The 12,587-nt window shown below is 41.3% G+C and overlaps 1 protein-coding gene across 9 annotated transcripts in view; it reads right to left on the bottom strand.

Moving 5' to 3' along the window:
- The window catches only part of AAK1 (AP2 associated kinase 1), a 166,279-nt gene that overhangs the window by 32,921 nt on the left and 120,771 nt on the right, over positions 1–12,587 (bottom strand). For 7 of the 9 annotated variants that reach the window (XM_037806541.1, XM_037806534.1, XM_037806536.1 and 4 more), the window contains exons 12-16: positions 11,552–11,835; positions 7,931–8,200; positions 3,882–4,114; positions 2,476–2,633; positions 1,625–1,729 (exon numbers count right to left, since the gene is read on the bottom strand). In XM_037806541.1, the coding sequence (XP_037662469.1) occupies positions 1,625–1,729; positions 2,476–2,633; positions 3,882–4,114; positions 7,931–8,200; positions 11,552–11,835 (1,050 nt within the window). The remainder of the gene's footprint in view (positions 1–1,624; positions 1,730–2,475; positions 2,634–3,881; positions 4,115–7,930; positions 8,201–11,551; positions 11,836–12,587) is intronic. The other 2 variants (XM_037806542.1, XM_037806535.1) reach the window with 1 other exon arrangement.

Genomic DNA, 12,587 nt, shown 5'->3' with positions numbered 1-12,587 from the left:
AGAATATTACTTATCAAATATTATAAAATGGCAGCCAAAGTCCCAATGAGAAATAAATTTAGGAGCTTAGAAAAACTAAAGAAAGCAGGAAGAAAGAATACGTAAACTTAAAAGCAGAAATTATTTAGTATATTCTAATTCTGAAAGATCAACATCAGAAGTCCATTGTGCTGGTTTGAATCTATTATGTACCCCACAAAAGCCATGTTCTTTTAATCCAATCTTGTGGGTGCGGACCTATTACGAGTGGGATCTTTTGATTAGGTTGTTTCCATGGAAATGTGACCTGCCCATTCAAGGTGAGTCTTATTTAGTTTACTGGCATCCTCTATGAGAGGATAAAAGGCAGAGATATTTTGAAGAGAGTTCAGCGATGCGTAGAGAGAAAGCGCCCAGAGACATTTTAGAGCAGCCGTTAAATTAGAACCAGGAGAGAAGCAAAGAGATGAAATCCAGAGTTTGCCCTGGAGAAGCTAAGAGAGGACCCCCAGAGAGAAGTGCCCTGGGAGACACAAGCCAGGACACCCAGGAACTGAAAGACAGAGACATTTTGGAGAAAGCAACAGAAACCAGAAGCTAACCCCGGGAGAGGCCTAGCAGACTCCGGCCATGTGCTTTCCCGTGTGAGAAAGGAACCCCTGATGCCACTGGCCTTTCTTCAGTGAAGGTATCCTCCTGTTGATGCCTTAGTTTGGACACTTTTATGACCTTAGACCTGTAAATATGTAACCTAATAAATCCCCTTAAAGCCAATCCATTTCTGGAATTTTGAATTCCGTCAGCTTTAACAAATCAGAACATCCATTAAATTCCATATCCTACAGAGAATATATTCAAAACTTATGTCCACTGCTGAAGCATTTACAATAGTAAAACACTGAAGCCAAATTAATGTTTAACAAGAGGAACTTGATTAAATACATTAGGATATATACACATAAAGGAATTTAATGTATATATTATAAAAATTACATTTTAGGAGCTTCTTAAATGACAGGGAGTGGGGGAATATGGCAGGTTTATTAAGTGAAAAAAAATTAGATTCTAAAATACTATGTACAATGAGAACATTGTATGTGTACATTATACGTGTATGTACATATATGCTTAAAAACCCAAATTCGTTTATTATTACTACTATAATTTTTTAACAGTTTCTTTAAGCAAAATATATGCAGTTCTCCTTTGAGCAAACACACACAAACACACTTAGCAGAGGCCTCAGATATAGGACAGGACACTTAATTTTCAGAATTCCTCAAATCATTCCAAAGAACCCAAGCAATGAGAAGGGATTAACAGAGTGAACGGACTCCCAGGGTGGGGATGGACTGTTCTTGGTTTAATGTTAGATAGCTATTGTTTCTCAAATTCAGAAATTTTTGCTTAAGACATGTCCATGGAAAAGAAAGAGTAAGCCCTGAATATTATAGTCAGATCATCCTGTCTTCAGTGATTCTAGATCTTTCTCTACCTTTTGGGTTGGAAATCTTTTGAATAAAAGAAAACATGAGTTACTTCTAGGATTTGGGATTCACTGGCATGTTGGAATCATCTGTGAAGTGGAAAACAGAGTGAAGATAACAACAGTCAACCCCATGTTTCAGGGATTTGCCATACTAACCGGTTCCAGCGGAAAATGAGGAAGCAGCAAAAGCATCACCTTGAGATGGCTGAAAGCCTGGGATCAAACTCTCAGCTGAACCCCCAAGCTTCTCAGGATGTTTGCCTGGAGGGACAAAATACCACTCAGTTCATTCCGGCCAGAATACTGTGATGTGCAAGCATGCACACACACGTGGGAGGTGAAGGGCACCCTCTGAATCAACTTCTAGCCTCTGCATTATGGCAACACTTCAGGTATTCAAAGATCCTTCTCTGGTCATCCGAGTAACTGAGAGTGTATGCGATGTTGTTTTCCAAAGTGTGTGTGTTGTATGTACACGTCTGTGACTTGCTTTCAAATAAGACTGAGAGTTTGAAGGCAGAAACAATCTTTTGCATTTATTTGATCTCTTTTCTATGGTCAGTCATAGTGACATGGAACTCTGAACACACTGGAAGATTCAGTGTCCACATGAGGGAAGACTCTCACGGGCAAGGAGCTGTGACTTTCTGGGAAATAAATGCACTTAGGTCACAGGAGGGGAAGGGGCTGCCGTCATATTCCTCTAAGGAGTGACACGCTCATCACCATCCTGAGCTATGCCGCTGAATCTTTCCCAAAACACAGTGTCTTCCTGAACATTCACACTCTCCTTGCTGCCCCCAAAATACAGTCAAGATTTCCTGTAGATGGAAAGACTTCAGTGATCTGGTAAAAATAAAAATCCATTTGCACACACATTTCAAGATCAGGCCTTTGAGGGGACAAGAGGCCCAGGCCCCCATTTTGAGATACATTACCTCTCTAGAGTTGAGGTTCATTCTAAGTCCTGGTTATCTCCCAACACAGAGAATTCACCAATTACTCACCTTCCCCTAGCTTGGCAAAGTCCTTGTTGAGCAGTTCTTCAGCTGTGAGTTTGGAGAAATTGTCATCATCAAATGGATTCCATGTAGAACTTTCTGAAGGATTATAAACATTTTGCTGGGAGGTCCGAGGGGAGCCCGATGGAGTGGTAGTTGCAGACCTAGGTAGGTTCCCACCCCCACGAAATAAAAAGACATATAAAAGTTGAACTGAAGGGCCAACCTATTTTCTCTTTATTTCTGTATCAAACTATTTTCTTCATCAAACCATTGTTTCCACAATGTTTTCCTAAAAGGGCTTTCCATGGGAATTTTACCATTTCCATGGACTCCCTTTCCAACTTGACTCACTACCTCCCATTACTTCTTTAATTTCCTGCTTAGTTTTCTGGTCTTGACTGCATTTCCTTTCCATGCAGGGTCCCAAAACAACCTGCTCATAGGCTCGTGTGTCATCCCCTGGAGGGGCCGGGGCCAATGCCTATTCAAGCTGCTCCTTGTCTTTCGGGATCCAGCATGCCTAGAATGAAGGGCCACCAGCAGTGGTCACCTTCACAATCAAAGAGGAATGAGAACAGCTACCACCTTCTCATGCTTCCAGTTCATCATACCTGATATTCCTCTAAAGTCCCTCTTGGATGTCTTTTTTCATTTAGCTAGTGACTTAAAGATTTCTAACTTTAGAGTACATGGTTCCAAGAAGGCCAAGGGACTAAAATGGCTTTCATTCAACAACCATTTGTCAAAATCCATTTTATGTCAGACACAGAGTCAGTCACTGGGTTTACAAAGGTTGACACGGCCCTTGCCTTGAAGGAATTCACAGGCTAGTCCAGCCGGACACACAAAGAAGTCATAATACAATGTGATACAAGCTTAGAACAGGTTTGGACAAAATGATACCAAAGGAAGAAAACGTAACTTCTGACATGGATCTTGTTGGATAAATAAGCTTCTTCTAGGTGGACAGGAGGGAGGGGGCAGGTGAGGAGAGGGCATGAGATGGGCAAGGGGCCCCTGAGGGTGGAGAAAGGCAAGTTCACTAACACAATACAACAGGCCTTGCTGTGTTAACCAGTGAGTTCAGAAATTATTCCATAGGCAATGGGGAGCCGATGAAGGGTCTGCAGCATGGAAAGATCACAAGTTTAGAAAACATTCTGTGGCAACAGTGCAAGGCATGGAATGGATGAGAGAATGGAAACAGTGAGCCAAGTAGGAAGTTATTTCTTCAGATCAGCATGGTACATGCACTACAAAGTCACAGCCTCTTAATAAACATGCATACACTCACCACCATATATACATCTACACACATACACATACACATGCAAAGAATCACAATGACAGTGGACTAGGGCAGACCTTGCCCACAAAGGTAAGCAGAACAAAGGGGAAGCACCACATACTTGGACTTATTGAGACTGGCCTCAGCTGCTGCTGCCTGGAGCAGCTGGGTTGATTTGCTGGCAGGGACCCCAAAGACTGCACTGTGGGTTACATCACTGAGAATCCGCCTGTGCCCAGCCCGTTGGGTCTTGGGGGATGATGGAGGAGTGAGAGATCCGAGTTTCTGCCCCTGGACGGCAGGAGGAGGGGTTGTCTGAACCTTTGGCTGTTGTCTTATTGGGGCTTGTATCTGCTAGGAAGAAAGATGGAAAGTGTTGCCCCCAAAATGAAAAAAGAATAATAAACAGACAAACAAAACAAAAAATGCCACATGAAAGCTAATATGGAACACAAATGGCTAGGTTTATATAAGACCCAGAAAGAAAAAACTAGGCTTTGACGATCTGACCGGCAACTTTGAGACTGATTCCAATATGGCATTTACCTGTTATTTATAGACAAATCTAAATCTTCATCAGCAGTGATATACAGGGTAGTCACATGTAATTCAACCCAGATCATAGACTGCAGAAGCTAATTCAAACTCTAAAGATCTAGAATGTATCATAAAGGCCACTTTCTGCTTCTAGGGACATGCAGAAACATGTCCCCAATTCCTCCCAAATGGCAGGCCTTAAAGACCCTACTGCCATACACCTCCACCTAAAATACATTTAAGCTTCGTGGCTTCTGCTAAGAGATTCCTGACTCTGGCATGACTGAGACTACTTGCTGGGAGTGCATTAGACAAATATGATTAATAAATGGTAGTGCTTTGTGCGTTTTATTTTTTCTTCTCTGAAGGCTATTTCATTGATGGGATGGAACTATAAGATCCTATTTCTCTGATAACTCTTGAGAAAATATATAGCACTGGGGCCATGGGATTATGGTTGGGCTAATAAGATAAGCCTTGAGATGTGGGCCATTTTCAAAATGTGGGACAAACCGTCACCACAGAACAAACAGGTGGAGCCATCCCTGCAGCCACCTGGTTAGTCCCTAAGCAGAAGTCATGGTCTAAAAAGTACTCTATAAAGGCGGAGGGAACAAAAATTAAGGCTAAGAAAGCCACCGAACCCTTTCCTTAACTCTGTCAAACCTTAACTCTGTCAAGATAAAATGGTTTGGGATATTAAATGCCCTGGAGATTTAACTGTCCCTTTGCTCCAGTCCTTCATCTCAGATTAGAGAAACCCAACTATCCAGCTACTTGGTCAGAATTGCTTGTGGCGTGGGATTTTCTGTCCTTGTATTGATTCAGACTTGGACAGTTTACTGAGGTATGTTATGTCTATGTGTGAGTATTTACACCAACCATTTCCCCAATTGGCTGAACAATATAAGAGAACGTTCTAGTATCAATCAAACGAAGGTTAGAAGGGAAACTTCTGAGGGAGAAGCCGAGTGTTCTCCTAAGGCCAGAGCTCCACCTCTAGACTTCCTCCAGAGGTCCAGAGCCACACCTGTGACAGCCGGCCTAGTGCCAGCACCCAGAGCAGCCAGAAGGGCTTTCAGGACAGGATTGGATTTGCTTGTTTATTGGAGTTTAAGACATTCGTTATTCTGAAAAGAACAATTCACTGTTGAGTCTCTTTATTTTGAAGACTTCCAATACTCGGAGAACATTTTCCCCACCTCTTACCTCTTCTCCCTATGCAGCACACTGAAGAACAAACAGATGAGGGCACCTCACCCTAGTACGGCAATCTAGGATACCAAGAGGCCCCGACCCATTCACCTTCTCCTCGCAACAAGCCAGCAAGCAGTCAGTTTTAGTTCCATTTAAGAGCAAAGAATGTGAGAGCTGAAAGGGACCTTAGGAAATAATAGACTCCAACCCTCTCACTTTAGAAGGTCTGAGACCAAGGTCCACAGAGGTGAATAAGTACTTGCCAAGGTCACACAGTTGATCGGAGGCAAAATCCTTGTCTCCTAACTGCCCCTGAAGACTCTCTTTTCTACACCACAAGGTCTCCTCAGCCAAAGACAGGAATAGAAAGGGGGAAGATGGAGAGAAAGACCACAAGAGAAGAAAGCAGAAAGGTAGGCTCAGGTGTCTGTCATGCTGAAGACTTTTTTTTTAAACAAATTTTGTAATTATAAAAGGAGTACAATCACATCAAGGAAAGTAAGAAAAGAGAAAGAAACACCCAGAATTCTATTCTACTACTCTTATATAACTGTTCTTACATTTTTGGTGTCTTTATTTAAGTCTGTTTTCAAGTATGCACTTTTTTTGGCTGGTTACATCTCTTTTTAATATTATCACATAAGCATTTTTTCATACAGTTGCAAAGACTTTATAACCATGATTTGTAATGGCTGTACAATTGGGTTCCTGAACAATTTAGGTTGTGCCCATATTTTAGGGTATTGTTAATAGAATGAAAATAAACATCTATGGCATATGGCCATTTTCCCTTTGCAGATTATTGCTTTAAGGTGGCTGCAGGGTATTCTTTACGCTTACTTGCTTCTCTAGATAGGCCCTGCCAAGGGTCATCAGAGAAACGGATGGGTCAAAGCTGAGAAGCTCTTTGGTTCTGGCCAAAGCACAGTCTACTTCTGTTTCCTCCCCGTTCCCTCAACCAACTAACACAAGAGCAAAGAGCTCAAAGTATTTCTTATCCAGGGAACATGGAGAAGAGTCATCATTCATTCTCACCAAAGTGAACACTTTTATCCAGGGAAAGCAGAGGGGAATCTCATAAGAAGTGTAGTCAGTTGGTACTCGATCATTTCATCACCCTGGGTGAGTATTTGTCATTATCCTTGACAGATCAGATTCTTTGGTTCTTTTCCTAGCTCTGTCCATCTGTATGTCTTGGGCACTTTCTAACCTGGGCCTCAGTTCCAAATCCATAAAATGAGGGGATTGGACTCAAGCTATATCACACAGTAATTTTTTAAACACTCTTTTTCTATTAATAAGAGAAACATTCTTTCTTGGTAAAAAAAAACAAAAAACAAAACAAACAAACAAAAAAAAAAACACAGACAGTAACTGTCTACCATACTCCTGTAGGAAGACTGAGTTGTTTCAGAAAGGAAAGTATAAAGACACTAAACACATACTTAGTTGAGACTTAAAGACAATCTGTCTACAGCACTGTTTCCTTGTGAAGGAATGTAGGTTTTCTAAGTTAAAATGGGCAATAAAACTCTATTAGAAATCAATCCTCAGAAAGATGGCTTTTCCTTCATTTGTCTAGGAGTTGGATTTCCCTGGAAATAAGAGAGCAGTGATGATATTCTATCAGCTGGGCATATAAAACGTCTTTTTCTGTAACTATAAAATCGAGGAGATAAGTAGAAAAATCTGAGTACAGCATAAAGGTCACTTATTAAAGGCCAAAGTACCATGTGCTGGAGGATGCTGAAACTGTAGAAGACAATCAGGAGACAATGTAGGGGTTCTGATGCCGTATTCAATATCTAGAAGTGGACATGCCCAACTTCTAAACTGACAAGATGGCTCAAATAATTAGATATTCCAGATGCTTTGGTGCCCAGAGGGATATGGCCATGGTTCATGGTTCCAGGCAAGCAGGCCCTGGAAGGGTGCTGCATGGTGGACTTAGATGATGTGGCCAGTAATGTCATCCAAGACAAAGAAATTAAACACAACGCTGTTAGGCCTCAGGAGTAGAGGTGGGGCCCACATGAACCTCCAGAGACTAAAAAAGCCACCTGGACCAAACCACCCCCTGAAAAAGTGAAAGGAATTACTTCTAATCCTAGTTAGGTCTTTGACTGCTCAATAGTGGCACCAACAATAAGCAGCTCTTCCTGCCAGCCTAATTTTAGAGTGATAAATAAGGATGTTCATCTTCATCAGGAGCCTAGAATCATTTTTTTACAAAGCTCTACATTTTACAGAATATCTCATCTGTCCTTGGATATGCCAAGAAAGGATCAGATATTTGAACCACAAGGATGGGGAAGCAACTTAGCCCAAGCACAGAGGCCCCTGTTGCCAGCCGCTGATGCCTCTTTCCTGCCCTCTCCCTAGCCCACTGTATGTTCCTCCTCTGCTTTTGTGCTCTGAGCCCTGGTTGACTCTTACCACTGGCTCCTGGGCCGAGGGTGGCTGTGGGGCTGCAGCCGGCTGTGCCTGGGGCTGCTGCACCACTGCCACAGGGGTTTTTTGCTGCAGGGCAGACTGCTGAGTCATCAGCTGTTGTTGATGCAGGGCTGGGGCCAGCTGCTGCTGCTGCTGCTGCTGCTGCTGCTGCTGATAGAAGTTCTGTATCAGCTGCTGTTGAGAGGCTCCCTGGGACACCACAGGAAACTGAGTGATTGCTGGTGGCTGTGTTGCTGGATGTACTGTCTGAAACTGAGCAGGAGACAGGGGCAAGAAATGAGGAGGTAACTGTGACTAATAGCATGTTCCAGAATCACATTCCATAAAAGACAAATGTCCCCATGACAGCTAACACCAGTTCTGGAAGCCACAGGCAAGGACAGGTAGAAATCTTTTAGCTAGGCTTGGAAACTCCTGGTGAGAGCCTCAAAGTTATTAAAATAAAAACAGCAGTACCTTACCCTGCCAGACTCCACCCACTGTGCTATGCTGCCTCCTGCACTGCAGAATAGGTTCCATGCAGATTGCTACACCCAACCTGACAGAATGTACTCGACTCAAGACTGTGACTCCACAAGCTGAAGCATGACAGAAGCTGATAAATGATCTTCCAATCTCACAGTCAGTTAGCTATTCTCTATTCAGAAGTAATCCCTTTTATAAAAGTATTTGGAAATAGCCGAGATTAAAATGCTTCCCTACGTTAAATAAGGATGAAGCAATGGTAGCATTGAAAAGAATAACCTAAATGCCAGCCCAACTATTAAGACTCATCTCAAGCCCTTCTGAAAATTATTTCCTAATGGCTGTATCTTTATTAACCTCTCCTATCATTAAACATTCAAAATATTCAGTATATTCTATGACACTTAATGATATTGGTAACTAATTGTTTCAAGTTATATTCTCTTCTAAGCTTCCTAAGGATAGGGACCACATCTAATCCCCACTGCCAGGGACTATGTGCTAGACATATAAAGTGCTCAAATAAGGGTACACTGGTGAACAAAAGTCAAGACCTTGTTAGTTACAGAGTTAACTGGGAGGATATTATTTGTCTACTGGGGAAAAGTTAAAGGGTGAACAGAGAAACAGATGTCAAAAAATAGCTGCCTTGTATAACAATAAAATGCTGGAAACAACCCAAATGTGTATCAACAGATACACATAGTAGCTGGATAAACTATGATATATGCTTTAGATGGAATACTCTGAAGTCGTAGGTAGGAATGATACAGGATGGAGGAGACAGAATTTTGCAGACTTAACACTGGAAATATGTAAAGGTTTTATATATTCATAAAACAAAATAAAATCAAAATTTAAAAAGCAACAACTAAAAATCAAAAGAAAAATGAAAACAAACCTGTGTATCAAATTGGTGGCTAAACTCCCCCAGAAAATAATGTACTAAATATTCTAAGGGTAAAAAGGGCAAAGACATCTCAAACTATTTTCAGTAATCATATTATTCAGTATTATCCTGAAGCTATAAATAAATTAAATAATGATACTAGCATTGTTAGGAATCAAGATTTTCAGATGAGAAAAAATATAAATGTAAAATACAAGAAGTTAAACAAAAACCCTGTAATCCCAAATCAATTTAAATTTGTGATGCATGTTCTCTTAACAAAACAAAATGTGTTTCCTAACTGTGCACTATAAAGGCCTAGAAACAACTGCCAACCTATGAGCAAGGGAATATCCCTAACACCAAGATTGTGGTCTCTAAACACCATTTCCATTAAAAGGAAACAGAGCTCCTTGGAGAAGTGGCTGATTCCAGGTCCAGACCAGAAGGAGCCTGGACCAGCTTATTATACCAGACAGCAAGGAAATCATTAAGCCACTGGCATCACGTACAAAGGATTCAGGAGCTCAAAGAGGCTTCCACAGTGAAACAAGCCAGACCCTAAAGGACAAATATTGTATGATCTCACTGACATGAAATAATTAGAATCTAGGGAACAGGGAGGGATGATGGAAAAGTTTTGGTAATGGATGGTGGTGATGGAAGCACAACATTGTGAACAGAATTAACAGCACTGAATTAAATATTTGAATGTGATTAAGTGGGGGTAATTTTAGTTTGTATATATGGTAAAACTTTTTTTAAAAATCCAGAGAACTGCACAACACAAAGAGTGAACCCTAAGTAAATCACAGGCTATGCTAAATAGTACAATTATAAAAATGTGCTTTCATCAATTTTAACAGAAGTACCACATCAATGCAAGGTGTTAATAACAGGGTAGCATATGGAAACCTTGTATTTTATGCATGATTTTTCTGTAAACCCACAACTTCTCTAATAATAAAAAAAAGAGGCCTCTGCTGGCCAAAGTGGGGACAATTTGAGCACTAAAATAAATACATTTTTAAGAACTGCAATATATTGAAACATCAAATATGTTAAAATCCATGAGTTCATAACGATATCAAAACAAAAACAAAAAAATCCAAACCAGCCTCATTGCACACCTTTGGATGATCGTAGGCATAAGCTCATTATCCGAAAACTGGTAAACAAAGGGAAAGAATCAAGCATTTATCCTGTCCTGTCTTTTATGTACAAACTGTACCTCAAATAGTTAATGCAGAAAGTTCTTCCTAGAAAAATTACAGCCTCTAGGTGAAGAAGGAATACTAGAATATCACATTTTGCCATGCCGAAGGATTGAATGGATGTAAGAAATGATCAGCAATGGCTGCTAAGCTGATGGGGAGCATTAAACAAATGGACCAACAACACCCAAGCTCATGGATGGATCTTACTATTACTAAATGAGAGGACAAGCAGACATAACATGCCTCTTGATGTGGTGCCATAGGAAGAACAAATACTGTCAACTGAATCAAATACTGATCAAGCCTCAAGAAATTACCACTTTACACAGGGGACAGAGGAACATATTAAATGATACAACAGGGATGCAGTCTGCCAAATCCAGAATGTGGAAAATTCAACAGGATAAACAACCCAGTTTCTTCAAAAGGCGGGGGGTGGGGGGAAGAGGGCAAGAGAACCTATGGATAAAAGAGGACCATTATAAAATGAATATAGACTTAAAATTTTAAAATGTGAAAAAAAAAGAAAAGACGATGATAAAAGATACTATTGACTAAATATAATATGTGGATCTTGCTTGAATCCTGATTCAAACACACCAACTTAACAAAAATTATGAGACATCAGAAAGAGTTAACCACTGACTCGATATTTGATGATATTAAGGTACTATAGTTATTTATTTTTTTTAATGATGATGATGGTGTTGGAGTTATATTAGGAAAAAAGAATCTTTAAAAAAACCGCTCCCTTGCCGAGGTTCCTGAATCAGGTTAAGAATTTCCCATGACCTGAGAAGAGAGGTGAAAGAGGTGTAAGAGATCATTCTACTTGAAGCTTGAATATCTCCATCTGTGGGAAACGGCGATGGAAAGCTTGAATATCTCCATCTGTGGGAAATGGCGATGGAATGGTTGCTAGCTCTCTGCCTACCAGAGCTTCTCAAAGAAGATACCGGTACCTAGCGAACCTTTTTTCAATAGTGACTCAGACATGCAAAGCAAGGGTCAGGCAGGCTCTGACCACCCTACCTGCTGAGTCTGGGCCTGCTGCTGCTGCGGCGGCTGCTGCTGGTAAAAGGTGCCCGCCGGCTGCTGCGGCTGCTGCTGTTGCTGCTTGAGGAAGAGCTGCTGCTGGTGCTGGGGTGTGGCCTGGGCCTGAGTGGGCAGCCCCTGGGCCTGCGAGGAAGGCGGCTGCTGTGGGGTGGCTGGAGCCTGCGGTTGCTTGGGTTGAGACTGTGGTAGAGGCTGGCTGGGTAGGGGCTGGGTTTTTGGTTGGGGAACACTGGCTAAAAGGCCAGGCTGACTGCTGGGTCCTGCAATGAGAATAAACTTCATATAAGGGCTCAACACTCTTCCAGACAAAAATGTCTTCTTTTTTTCTTACCAAAGCAAAAAAGAGAGAGTGATAAGTGGGCAGATTATCTTAAGATCCATGTGCTCCTCTCTGTCTCTGCATATGTTCTGCCCCACCTAGAATGTCTTTCCTTCTTCCTGCTAAACTACGTGCTTCACATCTTTTAAAACCAGGTTCAGTAACAAAGTTCAATACTTGCCTCTTTCAGAAAGTCTTCCTTAATTGATCATAAAACTTAGTCAATTACTCCTTTAGTCAGCACCCCAAGTATCTACATACTCAACTGGCCTTTGATGCTGCTTTATATAAACACAATCTCTGCACCTGTTGGCTTGTTGCAGGACAAAGGCATTCTTTGATGTTTTATGTGTAGGTACACAACCCTAGTCTAGATGCCTGGCTACAAGTAGGTGGTCACCAAATTCACCAGGACAGCTTCCTGGTTGGGGAAAGTTCTGCTGTGTTCGGTTACTTGATAATATGGATCAATCCTCATTCTGAAACCAAGCTCGGTCATCTCATTAGAAACAGAATACCAAAACATGGAGGGGTGATAGACACTTCAAGAGACAAAGCATTAAAGAAATAATTCTTCTGTGAGTGTCAAAAAAAGAGGTGAGTTTGTTTCTTTAAAAGCACAGAGAAGAAGCACATGAAATAAAGAGGTGGAAATGGAATGAATGCACCGAACCACAATAGCAGGGCCACAGT

This window comes from Choloepus didactylus, chromosome 17 (assembly GCF_015220235.1).
Source record: "Choloepus didactylus isolate mChoDid1 chromosome 17, mChoDid1.pri, whole genome shotgun sequence".
NCBI classification, from domain to species: domain Eukaryota; kingdom Metazoa; phylum Chordata; class Mammalia; order Pilosa; family Megalonychidae; genus Choloepus; species Choloepus didactylus.
The sequence above is the reverse complement of the archived record's forward strand: the minus strand, read 5'-3'. Positions and strand labels throughout refer to the sequence as shown.